Genomic DNA, 18477 nt, shown 5'->3' on the forward strand with positions numbered 1-18477 from the left:
AAAAAAAAAAAAAAAATTAGCCAATCATGGTGGCTTGTGCCTGTAGTCCCAGCTACTCAGGAGGCTGAGGCAGGAGGCAGTGAGTTATGTTCACACCACTGCAATCCAGCCTGCATGAGAGTCTCTTAAAAGATAAAAAGTAAAAAAGTTAATCAGAATTCTCTTCTGACTTGCAGGGAGATTTGAAAGGAAACAATCTAAAATTGAGGAGCAGTTAGGGGCATGGACTCTGGAGATGGATTGCCTGCGTTTGAATTCTGGTTCTATTATTTACTTACTGCACGACTTTGAGTGAGTTACATTACCTCTCTGTGTTTCAATTTCCTCAACTGTAAAATCACAATAATATCTGCCTTAAAGGATTTTATGATATTTAAATAATATAATATTTGTGAAGCAGTTGAAGTAGTGTCTGGCATATAGTAAGCACTTAGAGGTGTAGACCAGAATGTTACCTAGACCACTCTCCTTGTCCAAGGCACATGAGCTTGCGTTTGAATGAATAACATTAGAGTTGGTTGCTTTTCCTTCAGACGTAACACTTGCGGTGATAGGTAATGGCCCAGATGTATGCTAAGCAGCAGGAAAGGCCAGTTTAGAATTTAAAATGCACATGGATAATTCACACAAACATAATTATCATTCAGAGTAGTTCATTTCTCCACTCTCAGTACAGGGGTAGTTCCAGTCAAGCCACATGAACGAAAAACACACAGTGAGGGACAACTTTGATACAAAAACTAAACCAGTTACATGAAATGTTGTTTGGGGAAATAGTCCTAGAAATTTTTAATGTTAAAAGTTCTAGGAGTAGTCAGTACAAACCAACAAATATTTTCTGAGTATTTACAGTTTGGGGCATGGCGGGAGGCTTATGACCTCTGTATCTTCCATGAGCAGAGAAGAGCATCATGGTGACATGTCATGGAGGTACAGACACTGAAGCTGGGTGCTGGTTGGGTCCAGAAAGGAAATCAGCATGGGCAGAAGAGGAGAGAAAAAAATTAGGAGAAACAGATGGAACCAGCTGCAAAATTCCCTTAGAAAGTAAAACTCTAAGAAACTGAGGGCTATAGTTCAACACTGTTTTTTTTTTTTGTAGTAAACATGATTCTCCCTGTGCTAGAAGAGAGAAAATTGGAGTACTTTGGAAAGAAAAAGGGTACAGTTGCTGGTGAGAAATGATGTGCCAATGAAGGCTATTTTAAGGGATACACTGGGGAGAAAGAAGTACAAATGCTGAAATTACTTAAGTGAAGGTAAAGGGAGCTGAGTGGTTGGCTGCCTTTCAGCAGTTCTTCTGTTCCCAAATAGACTTCAATCCTTGGGTCCATGTGGTCAAGGGGGCTTTCAGGTACCCAGAAAACTGCTCAGTAAAGGGCCAGTGGCTGCTTTGAATCCTTGGACCTCCCAGAGGCAGAGTTGTATAAAGGGAAACCCTTCTAGCTCCATTTCTTCATATTTCAGGGCTGGGGACTATGAGTACTGTTTCACATGGACATGCTGAGGGAGGAATAGGGAGACAGAAAGAGAGGGGAGACTAGAGAAAACAGCCTGGATTTTTTTAGTTTATTTTCCCTACCATTTTGAATTAAAAAAAAAAAAATGAAAAAAAAAACCAGTAAAAATAAGAAAACAACAATGTATGTAGCACATTTGCAAATCTGGGCTTCCTTTTCCTGTGTTTCCTTGATATCCTGCCTCTAAAACTGTGATCTAAGTCCTTTAAAAAGACTCTTGAGAGCCTGGCTTCAACCACTGGCTGTGTAAGAAATGGTAGCTTGCAGCAGCAGACATGTTGTTTATGGTTATCCAAACCCAACACCTTCCTTAATGAGAAAGGAAGCAATAAAACAGGAATAGTGGACAGGCCAGCTGGGCTAATCAGCCCTGGCAGGAGGCCCACCCTCCAAATGAAGCTGGAGCCCATTAATTCTAGCATCTCATCTAGTTGGAAATCAACCTTCCCCAGAATTTCAGGAAGAACAGTAGCTCTTTAAGTAACCCAAACTAGTCCTCTACAGAGTTGGTTACAAAGAGCTGAATAGCTACAGGAAACTTCTTAAACCTTACCTACTCACAGAGCTCTTCTTAGGGACATCCTTGCCTCTTGGCAGTCTTTGTTCCTTATTGTATTTATAAGTGGTCAAGGCAAGAGCTCTGTGCCTTTCCTATGTTTCTTTCCATCCTTCTTTCGCGTTTTTTGACTCTCCACTTACCTGCTACATTAGGGCAGAGGATATTGACTCTGTCCTCTTCTTCCTCACTGCCCCTCCCTGAGTTCTGGATCTTGTCAATTGTTCCTTGGTCGTCCTGCCTCTAATCTTTTCCTCTTCTAGTCCATCCTTCACACTGCTGCTATTTGTTAACTTGACAAATCCCTCTCCAGCCTTCAGTGGTTCCCTATTGCCAGCAGCGGTACTCAATTATTTGTGCTCAGAGAGGTCTGTTTGATCAGCTGGGAGATGTGCTACAAGCACCTAGTTTCAGATACTATTGAAAACAGTGATTTGGGAATAATTTACTTCAAAATAAAAAGAGTGGATTCAAAGTTGTCATAATATTTCGCCAAAATTCTGAAATGTTTCCTTAACTGGGAAAAAAAAGCTAAGGAGCTAGTAACTGCATACAACCCATAGTCTATTTTATCCATTTGTCCATGCGAGTATTTTAGACATGATAAAATAAAGTTGAGAACCACTGAACCACAGGACAAGATGCTAACTGCTTTACTTAACTTGTTATCTTAGACTTTCACAACCACCCCTTAGCTACCACTTCCCCCATTCCTCCCCTATGGGAGGAAGACCTATGGTTCACTGCAAAGAAAGGACTCCTACTTTTCAACTACATGAAGTAATAGTTTTTTACTGATTACCGTTCCCCTACTCACTGCTCATCCACATAGTCGGATTTTTTTTTCAAGCCTATTTCAAATGTTATTTCCTCTGTGAAACTTTCCTCAAACCCTCAGAAAGTTAATTATTCTCTCCCCTGGGTTCCAAAGCTCTTTGAACCTACCTCTGACCTTGACCTTATTATACTGAATTGTAATTTTCTATTTTTTTTCCTTTTTGCATGCCCTATAGAATGCTTGACAATTACTTTGCTTATAAAATACTTATAAATAAATGAGAGAGATAATATTTCACTGATGAGAAACCTAAGTTTCAGAGAAGATACCTCAGCATCACAAGGGCAAACACCAAACCCTCACAGTTCCAGTTTAGGGCTCTGTTAACTTTCTAATTGAATTTCCTGTTTGAGGAGACCCACAACTTCTGGTTGGCTAAACTGCCTCCATATTTAACATGTCCTTCTTAGGTTAGACAAGCTGGGCTATTCTGAGCTCAGTCATTCCAGTATCTCATCACATTGCTCTTGATGTATTTCTTCTGTCTAATGTACTTCCTGTCAGTTTCATTAATCTTTCTCTGTGTAATTTCTTTTTATCATCTCTGTGTTCTGGAGTGCCATCTTTGCCCATTTTCTTTCGGTATCAGATCAATTTTTAATTTGCGGCTTCTGTTTCTGTGACATTTTTAGGATTTAAAATTTGCATTCTCTGCACTTGTTATCTCAAACTACAGAAAAGCAGTTGAATGTAATTGCAACAAAACATAAAATTAAACTAAGAACATACACAAAAAAGACAAAGTCACTGGGGAGGCAAGGACATTATGATCATATGCAAGAAAATGGGAAATAAAAGTTTCACAGAGTCCCAAAGCAATGACGACGTTCAAGGATAAGTGCTAGTAGAGAGACTGGAAAGTAGCCACTTGCACATAAATTACTCTTCCTTTCTTTCCCAGTCCTTTTCTGTGACTAACCAACCCCTACCCACTTACAAGTCATAGGCTCCAGTAGCCTCACTGGTAATTTTACTCTTGCTTAGGACAAACCCTATAGTCCTCCCACTTACATGCTGAAACACTGCATGGTCATCCTAAGTTGCCCCTTCCTCCTGATGAAGCTTTTTGCCCCAAACAGCAATTTGCTCCCAGGGCCATTCCTCCAAATGTCCATGGGTAGCACATACCTCCTTCACATTGTCATTGCCTTGCATATTGCAGGACCTTACTAAACACTGACCAAGAGCCTGTGCATATGAAACATATGAATGGAATCCAGTAGATCAATGCAAATAACACTAAAAAGTCTTGTCCTCTTCCACTATCACTTGCCTAATATCATGATACCCAACTTCATTCATTCATTCAACCCTCACTTCATTCATCCATTCAATTCATTCAACCCTCACTTCCAGGACACTCACCCTAGCTTATTAATTGATGGTGGGGTCAAATTGATGTTCTTTCACCAAGCACATTCATTCAGTATTCTCCCTTGAAAGGCTTCCTAATCCTGGGTGGTTAGGAATATAAATATTACATCGGTTATAAAATAAATAGTTGATAAGTGTGGGTGATACTGAATAGTGTAATGGATAAGAGTGCAGGTTCTAGAGTCAGATGAGCCTCAGTTTGAATTCAAATTTTAATACTTAAAAAGCTCTGTGGACTTAAGCACATCACTGGTTTATTTAATAGATTAATAATATATAGTACACTCAATAAACAGCATTTATAACCCAAAAGGTAATACAATTATTAAATTTCTGTAAGTTAATGATGCATTTTTCACAATTCAATGCTTTTGGAATCAGGATATTATTCAAAATCAGTATCAAATGAAACTTGCCTGCTGTTTACCCTCTCCCTTCCCAGTTGTTATTAAATTAATGGTGAATTTTCTAATATTTGTTCTAAGATTCAAGGAAATAATTGTATCTAAGAATCAAGGAAATTAAGGTTCATGGAATGACAATGACTAAAACTTTGGTGTTCTTTGACAGTAAACATACCTTTCGGGTCAGACTCCCCAACTATAATATTGTTCATGTCTTGTATATGAAGGCAAAGAGTCAAAGTTTCCCTTAGGTCATATTCTCCCATTTGCAGATGCACAGCCAAGTGGGGTCACAGAGGCTAATTTACCAAGAAGTTCACGGAGCTTAAATTTCTAGCTCCCTGCTTTCACAGGCATCTAACAATATCCTAAGAAGGGCCCTGCTAATGTGTTCATATGGTCAAATATTTACATAATTTGCAGATTTCCTTGTTTTATTTTCCTTATAAAGGTCCCCATTGTATAAATGTCAGGCCCCATAAAACTCAGAATCACTCATTGATGTTATCCCGAGGTATTAATGTGGTACAGTTTGTATTTGGGGTCCTGTGCCTTCTGAGTACAGGTGACCCTTAAATGACATGGGTTTGAACTGCGAGAGTTCATTTATACGTTAATTTATTTCAATGAAAATTATATTGGGTGCACCTGCCTCTCTTTTCTGCCCTTCCACCTCCTCCACCTCTTCTGCCTCTGCCATTCCTGAGACAGCAAGACCAATGCTTCCTCTTTCTCCTCCTCCTCAGCCTACTCGATGTGAAGACAAAGAGGATAAAGACCTTTATGATGATGATGATCTGCTTCCACTTAATAAATAGTAAATATATTTTCTCTTTCTTATAATTTTATTTTCTTTCTTTTTATTCCTTTTTTACTTTCTTTTTTTTTTTTCTTTTTGGAGACAGGGTCTTGTTTTGTTGCCCAGGTTGGAGTGCAGTGGCAGGATCCCAGCTCACTGCAGCCTCAACTTCCCTGGGCTCAAGCAATCCTCCCACCTCAGCCTCCCAAGCAGCTGGTATCACAGGCATGTGATACCATGCCCAGCTAATTTTTGTTTGTGTGTGTGTGTGTGTGTAGATACGGGGTTTTGACATGTTACCCAGGTTGGTCTCAAACTCCTGGTTCAAATGATCCACCTGCTTTGGACTCCCAAAGTGATGGAGAGGTGTGAGCTGCCATGCCCAGCCCATGATTTTCTTAATAACATTTTCTTTCTTTTAGCTTACTTTATTATAAAAATACAGTAGATAATACAGATAACAGACAAAATATGTTTATCAGTTAGACTTATGCTATATTATCTGTAAGTCTTCTGTTATGTTATCAGTAAGGCTTCTGGTCTACAGCAGGCTATTAGCAGTTAAGTTTTGGGGGAGTCAAAAGCTATAAATGAATTTTCGACTATACAAGAAGGTCAGCGCCCCTAACCCTCATGTTATTCAAGGACCAATTGTATTTCCTTGGCCTGTGTTTCTCTTCCCCTCCATCAAAACCTGCTCTTGGGAAAGGATCTTCTATTTGCCTTTAAAGCCTTAGTGTGAATTTAAGCCAGTGTGGTCTACCTCTTCCCAGATAGTTTACATTCTTCATCATCATCCTAATGTAGAATGAAAGATTGTTCACTCAAATGAAATGTCTGAAACAGACTGAAATATTATTTGGGGCCACAAAAAGACTTTTCCATCACTCCTAAACATACACTGAAGATACTTTCCTACTATGTCTATATGTAGGCATAGCTCATAGGGCTGTCTAAACTGATTTCCATCTATTCAACACTACTGCAAAGTTAGCAGCAGATAAGGTTCTTCTGCAGTGTAAACAGCGGAGACAGCACATATAAATGTGAATGAGATAAGACATTACTTCTTTTGTACTTCAGGTGCTTTATTCTGCTCATTCACCTGCCCCTCGCTTTGTGCATCCTTCCCTCCAACATGCATTGAGCACCTGCTAAGTGATGGGCACTGGGACATTGAAATAAGCGTCAATATTGCCGAACGAATGAGGGAATTTAGGAATGAATCAAGCAAACACTGATTTTTGTGGTGATACTACGGTTCTGTCCCTAGTTTTCATTTTCCAGTTTTCTTCATTAGAGAAGACTAATATTATCATTGTCCTCATGTTTCCTTTAATTGTGCCTCCAGTTATTCTATGGTCCTCAAGAATAAATGGGTTTTTGTTTGTTTGTTTTGCTCTTTTCTTCTTATTTACTAAGAGGCTCAAATAAGCAGGTAAACTGGAAAGCTGGTTAAAAGCAAGGGTTTCTTTTAAAATCTATTAATTACTTCAAATAAATTACATGTCCTTCTCCCTTACTTCCATGGTCCTGCAACTACAATATATTGGAAGAAGTGGCATAATGTCACTGCATTTATTGAGACTTCAAAAGAGTTGATCTTTTTTCATATAAACAATCATAAGCAATGATAACAAATGAAGGACTATGCTCATATGACAAACCATACAAACCATTCCTTTATCCATACATGTCTACCATCAGTGGTCCTCTGATCATACCCTAAGAAGAACTGTATAAATTAGAGAGAGTCTAACTTTTAGGTGTTAGCCTCAATGTCATTTTCTCTGAGAGGACTTCCCTGATTTCCTTTTCTTCACAAACTAAGGTGGGTACTTCCCACCATGGACTCCTATAGCATCCTGTAATAGGAATCATAACATCTTATTACTGTTGCTTGCTTAATTATCAGTTTTTCCCACTGGACCATAAGGTCTATGAAGACAAGCATCACGTCAGTCTTGCTCACCATTTTATTCTCAGGGACCTGGAAAATTCTAAGAATGTTACAAATAGTCAATAAATGAAGGAAGGAAGGGAAGAAAGAAGGAAATGAAGGCAGTTAGAATGACTACTATAAAGAAGACAGTAAGAAATGCTGTGAGGTATGCAGAAAAGAGAACTCTTATACCTGTTGGTGGGAATGTAAATTAGGACATCCATTATGGAAAACAGTATGGAAGTTCCTCAAAAAGCTAGAAATGTAACTACTGTGTGATCCAGTAATCCCAGTACAGGCTATGTATCCAAAAGAAAATAAGTATGCCGAAGAGATATCTATACTCTCATGTTCACTGCAGTACTATTCACAATAGTCAAGTTATGAAATCAACCTAAGTTTCCATCAGCAGATGAATGGAGCCAGGTATGGTGGCTTAGGTATGTAATCCCTGCACTTTGGGTGGCTGGGGAAGGAGAGTCACTTGAGACCAGAAGTTTGAGGTCACCATGGTCAACACAGCAAGACCCTGTCTCTACAAAAAAATGAAAAAATTAGCCAGGTGTGGTAGCGCGGGCCTGCAGTTCCAGCTACTTGAGAGGCTGAAGCAGGAGGAGCGCTTGAGCCCAGGAATTCAAGGCTGCAGTGAGCTATAATTGCACTACTGCACTCCAGCCTGGGCAAAAGAACAGGACCCCCTCTCAAGAAAAAAAAGAATGGATAAAGAAAATGTGGCATATATATTTGCAGAATACTATTGAGCCATAGAAAAAGAATGAGATCTTGTCATTTGAGGCAACAAGAATGAGCCTGGAGGACACTGGGTTAGGTGAAATAGGTGAGGCATAGAAAGATAAATACCACATATGTTCTTGCTCATATGTGGAAGCTAAGAAATTTGATTGCATAAAAGTAGAGAGTAAAACTGTTGTTACTAAAGGCTAGGAAGGGTGGGGAGCGGAGATAGAAGAGGCTGGTTAACAAATCCAAAATTACAGCCAGATAAAAGGAATACATTCTAGTGTCTGATAGCACTGTAGGGTGATTATAATTAACATAATTTATTGTACATTTTCTAATGGCTACAAGATTTTGAATGTTCCCAACACAAATAAATGATAAATGTTTGAAGTGATAATTGTGTGAATTATCTTGATTTTTTTTTTTTTTTTTTGAGACAGGTCTTGCTCTGTTGCCCAGGCTGGAGTGCAATGGTGTGGTCTCGGCTCACTGCAACCTCCACCTCCTGGGTTCAAGGGATTCTCCTGCCTCAGCCTCCTGAGTAGCTGAGATTACATGTGCCTGCCACCATGCCTGGCTGATTTTTGTATTTTTAGTAGAGATGGGGTTTCGCCATGTTGGTCAGGCTGGTCTCAAACTCCTGACCTCAGGTGACCTGCCTGCTTAGCCTCCCAAAGTGCTGGGATTACAGGCGTGAGCCACCGTGCCTGGCCAAGTTATCCTGGTTTGATCATTACACATTGTATACATGTATTGCAATATCACTCTGTATCCCATAAGTATGTATAATTATTATATGTCAATTAAAAATAATTTTAGGAAAAAGGAAGGGAGGAAGGAAGAAATTTTTCAAATATTGGGGGAGCCAATTGTTGAGTTTATTTAGTATTCAAAATGCAATAATATGGACAGTACTTTTGGAAACACTTCCTTTATGACTGGGATTTCACCAACTCCTTTCTGTGCTTATTGAATTACTGAAAATAATATCAAAAAGTGTTATTTCCTCTTCTGATTCCTCTAGGAGATGAAGACACAAATCACAGAGTCCAAATGACTTCAGCAAAAGTGGTTCTTCTTGGTTCTTAAGTCATTGTTTTGGAGTCAGCCCAGCTATCCAGACTATACCATCTGCACTGTGTCCTAAACTTTCTCACTTTCCCATCTGACTCTTCCCTGTATTTTTAGATTATCAACTCTTTCCTTTGACTCATCTCCCAATGTACACATGATCATCATCATTCTAATGAAAGGGAAAGAGTGTGTGGATCATCCAAAGGGGTGAGTTGTCCACACATTGCTCAAACATGTCTCTATTTGGCTTTCAGATGCATCATGTAGATTTTCATATAACCAGATAATTCACCCACTGCTCAGAAAACTGAGAATTCTTCTCTAAGTGGCAGTCCAAATTTGCAAACCACAGCTGTTTTTAGCAATTGAATCATTGTCTTTCAGGTGCCAAAAATATCACCTATCATATTCCCCAGAGTTCAAAAAAAGAGGAAAGAGGAGAAAAAGCAAAGAACAAGTTGAGGATAAAGGTAATGTAAAGCTTCTCTAGTCACAGAAATTATTAAAAATAGCTATAATAACTATAACAACAATAATAATAGCAATAAGAGCTAGCATTCAATAACAATGAACAAAACAGGGCGTTCTCACATGACTTTCCTAATCTACCTAAGAGGGAGGGAGAATAGTATCCTTAGCATCTTCATTTTACAAAGAGACAAAATCAGAGAAATCAAGTAAGTGACTGGCCCAAAGCCACACAGCTATACTTAAGCCAGGCCATCAGACTTCAAATCCTGGGCCTAATACCCTATCAAACAGCCTTACCAGTGATTTATAAAGCCACTCCCACATGGCACCATTTTGGTGAAAAATCTGCCCCTTTTCTACCACTGTGGGCCTAATGGGGTCCTTAGGACTTCAATTCCTTTTTTCTTTTTTTTTTTTTTTTTGAGACGGAGTCTCGCTCTGCCGCCCAGGCTGGAGTGCAGTGGCCGGATCTCAGCTCACTGCAAGCTCCGCCTCCCGGGTTCACGCCATTCTCCTGCCTCAGCCTCCCGAGTAGCTGGGACTACAGGCGCCCGCCACCTCGCCCGGCTAGTTTTTTTTTGTATTTTTTAGTAGAGACGGGTTTCACCGTGTTAGCCAGGATGGTCTCGATCTCCTGACCTCATGATCCGCCCGTCTCGGCCTCCCAAAGTGCTGGGATTACAGGCTTGAACCACCGCGCCCGGCCTACAAAGAGAGAAGAAACAAAGTACACTTCCAGCTTTGGGGTGAAGGTTCCAGGTATAGAGACAATAAAACCTTACTTGGAAGGCCAGGCACCGTGGCTCATGCCTGTAATCCCAGCACTTTGGGAGGCCGAGGCGGGTGGATCATGAGGTCAGGAGAGCGAAACCATCCTGACTAACATGGTGAAACCCCGTCTCTACTGAAAATACAAAAAAATTAGCTGGGTGTGGTGGCGGGCGCCTATAGTCCCAGCTACTCAGGAGGCTAAGGCAGGAGAATGGTGTGAACCCAGGAGGTGGAGCTTGCAGTGACCTGAGATTGCGCCACTGCACTCTAGCCTGCGCGACAGAGCGAGACTGTCTCAAAAAAAAAAAAAATTTAAAAAACGTGAAACCTAACTTGGCCCATCTCTGAAATGATTTGAGGAACTTGTAAGAAAGTCATTTGCTAGTGCGCCCTAGTTTGTACTTTGGACCCTAATTCCCAAGAACCCTCCTCCCCACCCACCAGGGACTTCAGGAACAGTCAAAGCAACATTTCAGCAATCAAAGTTTGGGGATCCTGGTCTAGTCTCCTAGCTCTCATGTCCCCAGGGAAGGCCAGTGCTTAGTACACCTTGGGTTGTGGTGAGAGAGACTCTCCTCTTGGAGGCCCTAACAACTGGGTCCAGACTGCTTTAGCCAATGAGAAGTCTATCCAGTGGTTCAAATCTCAGGGAATCCATGATCCAGCAACACCTCTAGCATATACTCACTTAAGGCAGTATCTGGCAAGAGCTTTGTAAAAGAGAATCGGGGGAAAAAAACAGGGAAATGACTTAAAGCCTACTAAATGAAACAGGGAGGATGAAACTGGAAGATCATATTTTCCAAAAATGACTGCAAAAACATTTCTGGTCTTATATGCTTTTCCAGAGTATTGCTACTCCCCCATCGAAAGGAGGAGTTAATTTCTTTTCACCTTGAAGCTTGGTGGGTCTTGGCGACTCCTTCAATGAATAGGATATGGTTAATGTGATGCCGTGTGACTTCTGAGGTTAGGTTAGGAAAAGTGATACAGCATCCCCTGTCAGAGATGGAAGTGAACAAGTCTTCTGATGGTCCCAGATACTAACCTTTCAGTAATCCCAGCCTTTAGGTCTTTTAGCTCAGGCTTCAGACATCATGGAGCAGAGACAAACCATTCTCTCTGTACTCTTTGAGAATTCCTGACCCATACAATCCTTTGGCTTAATAAATGGCTGTTTTATGCTACTAAGTTTTGGGGTAATTTGTTGCACAGCAAGAGATATTCAGAATAGGAACCCTGGTTTGAGGGGTTCTCTTTGGACATGTTCTCTTTGCAACTGCCAAAAGGTAAGTCCAGACCCTGCTGCGAAGCCTAGCCCTCCCCTGCCAGGTGCTTTCTGCATACAGTCATCTCTCAGGGGTCCCACTGTTCCTCCCTGTGACAGCACTTACCCTTCCCCTTCTAAGTCCGTTAGGCTTGTTTTTAAAGATCTGAATACCAATTGGGCACAGGGTTTTAGCTCTTTTTCTGAAGTTTCTTGGGCCCAGATAAATCAGGAGGTAAGTTATTTCAGTTTTAAAACTGGTTCATATGGTGAAGGCATATGCAGTGGGGGAGGGTAACGGGAAGTGGGGATAAAGGAAAGAACCTAACTTCCAACACCTTTGTCTTAGTTCTGACCTACAGCCACTTGTTGTACTTAAATAATAACATGAGTGCAGTTAGAACCTTCACTCTCAGTGCCTTGATAGAACTGAATCATTTTACTTCCAACAACAACCCTCTGATCAAACTCAAAACGCGAAAAGCCAAAACTATAGGAACTTGACTATCTTGTACACTACTGTAATATAAACACTTAGAACAGTGTCTAGATATAGTAAGCACTCAATAAACATTTATTGAATGAAGTAATAAACAAATGAATTAATGACAGAAAATTCTTCCCTCCTTCTAGAGGGCAATATGTAATATCAGATTAGCATAATGTGCTTAGAAGACTACAGTATTCAATAGGTTAACATTCTATTACATTAGGTAATATGTTTTCAATCTGCTGAAAGTAAGTGTTAAAACTTACTTTATCTTGAGGGCAGAGACCATGTCTTATACCACTTTGTATCCCCAGCATCTGACACTTTGCCTTAGGTACTCGCTAAATGCTCAGTGAATATTTTTCACTAAATGAATATCAAACAGGGACTGGTAGAAATATTTCAAATCATTTAGTTCTCCTAGGCTTTGCCTAGTGAAAGGCAGTGACAGATAAGGGTGCTGGCCAATGCACCTGCTCCCTGGAGGGATCAGATTGGGATGTAGTAGTTCAGAAGTTCTGAGGCTTCTCAGCCTATCCAACTCTTGAGAACAAGAGAATTCCAGATGCTGTTTATAATCTGAGTATGACATTGGGATGAATACAAAAAAGGTGAAGCCTTCCACTTCAGCTGTCAAAACTGATGTTCTTTGATTTCTTCAAACAGGATTTCCTTTCAGAGCTATAAATGAGCTATTCATTTGTCTGTTTATTAATTCATCTTGTATTTATTGAGAGCCTGCTTATTACAAATTTTTTCCAAAGATTTGTTTAATTCGCTCAAGAAATAGCAAACTATTCAAAGGGTCCCCATTCCCTGGAAAAGAACCTTCACCGGACAACCAAAGATAATAATATGTTGTAGAGGCCCATGACAATTGTAGATGTAAGATCTTCACAATTTAGAATTAACTAATCCAGGATTTCAAAATGTGATCCATAATTGGCATTACGGAAAATCACTTGACAGATTATTAAAAATAGAGACCTCTGGAAGCCACTCCAGCCATATTAAATCAGAACCTCAGGAGTGAAATTAGAAACTTTAGTGAGCACCACTGGTGATTTTGATTGTCTTCAAGTCTGAGAATCACTGACCAAAGGTGTGCTGACAGCACCTACATGCAATTGCTTAATATACTATAGATTTCCTCTCAACTTTACAAAATTAAGATCTTACTTGGCTAATTCTAAGACACCTAGGAACAGTGTAAATATGGCTTAGAATTGCCAGTGCCCCAGACTGGAATTTCACTGAATGAATATAATCATTTTCTCCCTTAAGTAACCTAAAATAAACCCCTCCAAAAAAGAAAATATCAGGTAAATCTATTCTTCCCTTACGAAACTCACAGTTTAGAAGCAATTAAAATAGAGATGCTTTAGGTCAGGCACAGTGGCTTACACCTGTAATCCCAACACTTTGGGCGGCTGAGGCAGGTGGATCACTTGAGGTTAGGAATTCGAGACCAGCTTGGCCAGCATGGTGAAACCACATTTCTACTAAAAATATAAAAATTGGCTGGGCGTGGCAGCTTGTGCCTGTAGTCCCAGCTCCTTGGGAGGCTGAGGCAGGTAAATTGCTTGAACCCAGGAGGCAGAGGTTGCAGTGAGCTGAGATCATGCCACTGCACTCCAGCCTGGGCAACAGAGCAAGACTCCATTTCAAAAAAAAAATTAATTAAAAACAATAGAGATGCTTTAAACCTTGATATGGCACACACAGACCCTTTTCAATTTGAAAAACAACAAATGACAGGCAACAATTTTGATGGGGGGCTTGTGACCATGCCCATCTGGACTGTACTATTTTCCTATTTTTCTACCCTGGTTCCCACAGTGCTGAGGCCCAGCTGGGACTTTGTGTCTTTTTCCTTGCCTTACCCCCAGACTTGCTCCTTTTCTTCCCAGGATACTTTTACTCACTTTCTGAATCTTCCTAATCTGGTCAGAGAGTGTGTCTAACAGGCGAGTTTTCAGGAAGTCCATCACCTTGACCACCCGGCCATCAATGTAGCAACTGGAATGAAAATAAAATAAGAATCAGATAAAATCTCAAGCAAAGGACTATAAATACATTTTTCTAGCCGGAGGTCTCTGTTGCCTGAGGAAACAAACCAGGGTTCCACCTGGGCTCTCACATTCTAAAAGGTTTTGACCCTGGGTACTTTTCAAACAAATAATAACCTTTTTATCTTCTCCATTTCCACTGCTATTTGTGGGCTAATACTGTTATTTTTTTCAGCTTTTGTCACATGAAACTCCATTGCTTACTTGACGGAATTGATGGAAATTCCATAATACAAATTGGGTAATGAGGAAAAGCTTACTTTTTTTCCCTTGGGGAAATAATTTAACACCCATCCCATGCCCATCGCTAATCCCACCTTAAAGTAATAAAAGTATGTGAGAGGTTTGAAATAATACTCAATCATTTTAATAAGTTTTTTCATACCTTTAAATAAGAAAAGAAATACCAAAGCAAAAATCTGACTTAGTGTAGTGAGTGAGTCTCCAGCTCATTCCTGTGGGCGAACACTCTGTAGTCAACCTGCTACCAAAATATGCTGTGGTTGCCCACTATCCCCAGAATGAATGAACAAAGGAATGAATGATGTACACAGGTGGAAGAGCCCTCTCCTAAAATAGTAACAACTTCATACTCATCGGTTTTTGTTTTGGTTTGGTTTTTCTTAGCTTAAATGAAACATTAAGTTGTGTTGACACTATGTTGTAAATATTTGACCAAAACAGGCCCATCCAGCTTTGTGGAGATATGCTTTGTGAGACTCTTTTCTGAAGACTAAGCTAAGGCTGACCCAGGGTTAGGTGACCTTTGTTACCTCAGACCTTCCCTTACCCCCATCTTGGCAAAGTTCTGAATTCCATCAATTTCTAAATGCTTGTGATTCCTGGGTGCCTTTTCCAATCCACTAAGTTATCCTTGGTTGCTGGCTAATGATAAATTATTTCACTTTTAAGAAGCAGCCATCTATCACTACATATTATAGAACTATGTGAAAATTATTTTCAATGTCAACTCGCTATACCAACATGTGATGTATTGGAATGGTTAATTTTTAAATGTTTGTTATATTGTAAGGCAGGTGCTTTCGTTGAGGTAAGGGTAGTGATCTACCTACCCAGCCTTCCTTTTGGCCTCACTTACCACTTCACGACATTTCCACAGAATCCAGTGCTTAAACCATTGGAATGTTGGAGTAAATTTGGGTTTTAGCCAGAAATATCTGAGTTCAAATTCCAGATCTGGTATTTACTAACTATATGATCTTGGGTAAGTTACGTAGTCTCTATGGGCCTCAGTTTTTTTATTCTTAAATGGGGGATAATATATCTTCTCCTCAGGCTTAATTGAGAATTAATGAGATAACAAACGTAAAGTTCCTGGCATACAGTAGGGACTGAACAACTTTTAGTTCTTTCTAATTGTCAGCTCACAAAGATGGGATTATAAACAATAGGAGACCGATTAATTAAGTTATGTGTAAATATAGAATACTATGACAGTGGAATTTCTGAGCCAGGGGATACATGTAATTGAAAATTTTTGATGGTTACTTATATCAGGAAATAAAATAATAACATGTCCTTTGCCTCATCCCTTGTATAGATGCCAGACTCAGATCCAATAAACATTTATTATGTGCAACATATAGCGCTGGGCATATCCATGTTCATTATCCTATCTCATAACCTGTTCATAGTAGTACTTCTTAATTAGCATCTCTGATTTTTGAAAAAAGATCAGATACATGGCATACTACATGGAAGCCAGGCATATTGTGACAGAGTAGTGTTAAAATTAAAAATAATTTAAGCACTACTAATCTAACACATATTTGAGGAACATGAATACTTGCTACTATATTATATGGTGACCAGGAATATAACAAGTAATGCATTGTAATTATTCTTTTATTATTTAATCAAATATATTATAGTTTCCTCTTTTCTCAGTTAGTTCCCCAGTAACTATATTAAACATCAATATTTATAATTTTTGTTAGCAACACAGATAGTTTAATACTTATTGAGATAAAAATTCCAGATGTAATTTTTCAGTATGTAGGATTTCCTGTGAAGAACCTCTCTAGCCTACCCCAATCTGTGGCCCATGGTTGAGGGTCCCTTCACTCCTTTCCTCCTTCCTTTTCTCAAGTACCCAGAACCCGGAGTTACAAAACCTTGGTTCAGTCCCTTCTTTAAAGTGGGTTTCAAAAAATCCAAATCTATAGTATTTTCACAGGGTTAGTGTACTGATCACATAAGGAAAAATGCTGGGCATGGGACCTGGCATATAAAAGCTATTAAATAACCAGATCTACCCTGTTCAGATTACTTAATGGCCCAAGGCAGCAGAAACTTACACTGAAAGGCCATGGATGGGATGTGCAGGGGAAGCATCCCTCTGGAGGAGAGCATGCTACTCGCTGTAGAACTTGGAGTGAGGAAAGTGTAGAGCAGCAAGAACAGACTCTGGATTCCCAGCAGGTGTGAGGCAGAGGCAGGGATGGAGATGGCTGTGATATGTTGTAAAAATTTGGAGTTTGAAAAGACCTTAGTGGTCAGCTGGCCTAAAGCATGTAAGCTTGATACAATATCCCTTAGAAGTGATTTTCTAGTTCTGCTTGAACATATCCAGGGAAAGGAATTCACTGTCATACACTACTAGGACTGTTTCACTGCATCACAGCTCTAATTGATGAAAAGCTCTTCTGACATGGTGCTGAAATCTGATCCCTGTTACCTCCTCTCAATGGTTAGCATTCTATCTTCTTGAACCCGGAAATAGTCCAATTGCTCCTTCATCTGATACATGGGAGATGAAATCCAGTAACCTTGGCTTAAGCTTTTTAGCCTATTCTTGTCCCCAGTTTTAACCTTACAAGCTGGATCCAGTCACTCTCAGGTGGTCTTGGGCTATTCCCATGGGCTGTGAATTGGATTGGAGCAGGAGGAGATACAGGCATGGAAACCAATAAACAAAGTTATCTTATCTCAATAGTGCTGGCAAGAAATGATCTGGGTCTAAATAAGGGAGAGAACAAGAAAAGTGAAAGTGAGCAGCCATGAAGGAAGAAGAGGGTAAAAGAGAGGAAGGGAGTCACCGATGACCATGAACATATAAGAGAGATTGCCTTGGAGAACACTGTTGCCAAAGAAATGTAGGTTAGTCATATGGGAATACAGTTTGTTAAGAGAGATGAAAGATACTGTCTGACATATCAAAAGTGTACAGAATATCAAGAAAGAACTACATACCAGGTAGCTGGAGATACGAGAAAGAGGTACAGAGAAAAGTTGAGACAAGAAATGTTGACGTGGGGGTCTTTTTCAGGTTATAAGTAATGGACAAAGCCATGGCTGCAGATGAGCTCTTCAGGAGAATAAGGGAAATTAAAAGAGATGTCAGAGACCCTTTAAAATGCTTCTAAAATATGGCCCTGGGCATTGCCTCTACCTTTGACCCAGCTAAGGACCCCTTCCTCCTCTAGCCTGATGATCACAGCATCTTTTTAATAACTTCAGTCTGAGTCCAATTCACATTTGAATGTCAAAGGAATCCTCACATTATACTGAGAAGTTTCAGCAACGTTCATCTGCAACCTTAAACCCACATTTATATTGTACTATGGAAATATGAACTTTGGTCACCCAGAATTCAGCATCGCTTTTAAGAGAGGGGATCATTTAACCATAGGGTATGGCCGGACGCAGTGGCTCAAGCCTGTAATCCCAGCACTTTGGGAGGCCAAGGCGGGCGGATCATGAGGTCAGGAGCTCAAGATCATCCTGGCTAACACAGTGAAATCCCGTCTCTACTAAAAATACAAAACATTAGCCAGGCATGGTGGCTGGCGCCTGTAGTCCCAGCTACTTGGGAGGCTGAGGCAGGAGAATGGCATGAACCTGGGAGGCGAAGCTTGCAGTGAGCTGAGATCGCGCCACTGCACTCCAGCCTGGGCAACAAAGCAAGACTCTGTCTCATAACAAAACAAAAACAAACAAACAAACAAAACCCATAGGGTATGAATTTATCAATACCTAAACCTTTTTCTTGGATATTCTTGGACAACTAACTTACTGCACTTACCCATTGTAAATGTGAAGCTTCTAAGAAAACATTCAGCATCAGCAATTTGTGGCTATTTGAAAGCTTCTTCCCAGTTACAGAGCTTTGGTTCTCTGATGGTAGTTGCATGTGGTGAT

The 18477-nt window shown here is 40.1% G+C and overlaps 1 protein-coding gene across 1 annotated transcript in view; it reads right to left on the reverse strand.

Annotated features, from left to right (window-relative positions):
* LOC105554353 (inactive heparanase-2) overlaps nucleotides 1-18477 on the reverse strand; it is a 323145-nt gene that overhangs the window by 181920 nt on the left and 122748 nt on the right. The window contains exon 5 of the mRNA XM_012000802.1: nucleotides 14173-14266. Within this exon, the coding sequence (XP_011856192.1) occupies nucleotides 14173-14266 (94 nt within the window). The remainder of the gene's footprint in view (nucleotides 1-14172; nucleotides 14267-18477) is intronic.

Source organism: Mandrillus leucophaeus, unplaced genomic scaffold, assembly GCF_000951045.1.
Source record: "Mandrillus leucophaeus isolate KB7577 unplaced genomic scaffold, Mleu.le_1.0 Scaffold117, whole genome shotgun sequence".
NCBI classification, from domain to species: domain Eukaryota; kingdom Metazoa; phylum Chordata; class Mammalia; order Primates; family Cercopithecidae; genus Mandrillus; species Mandrillus leucophaeus.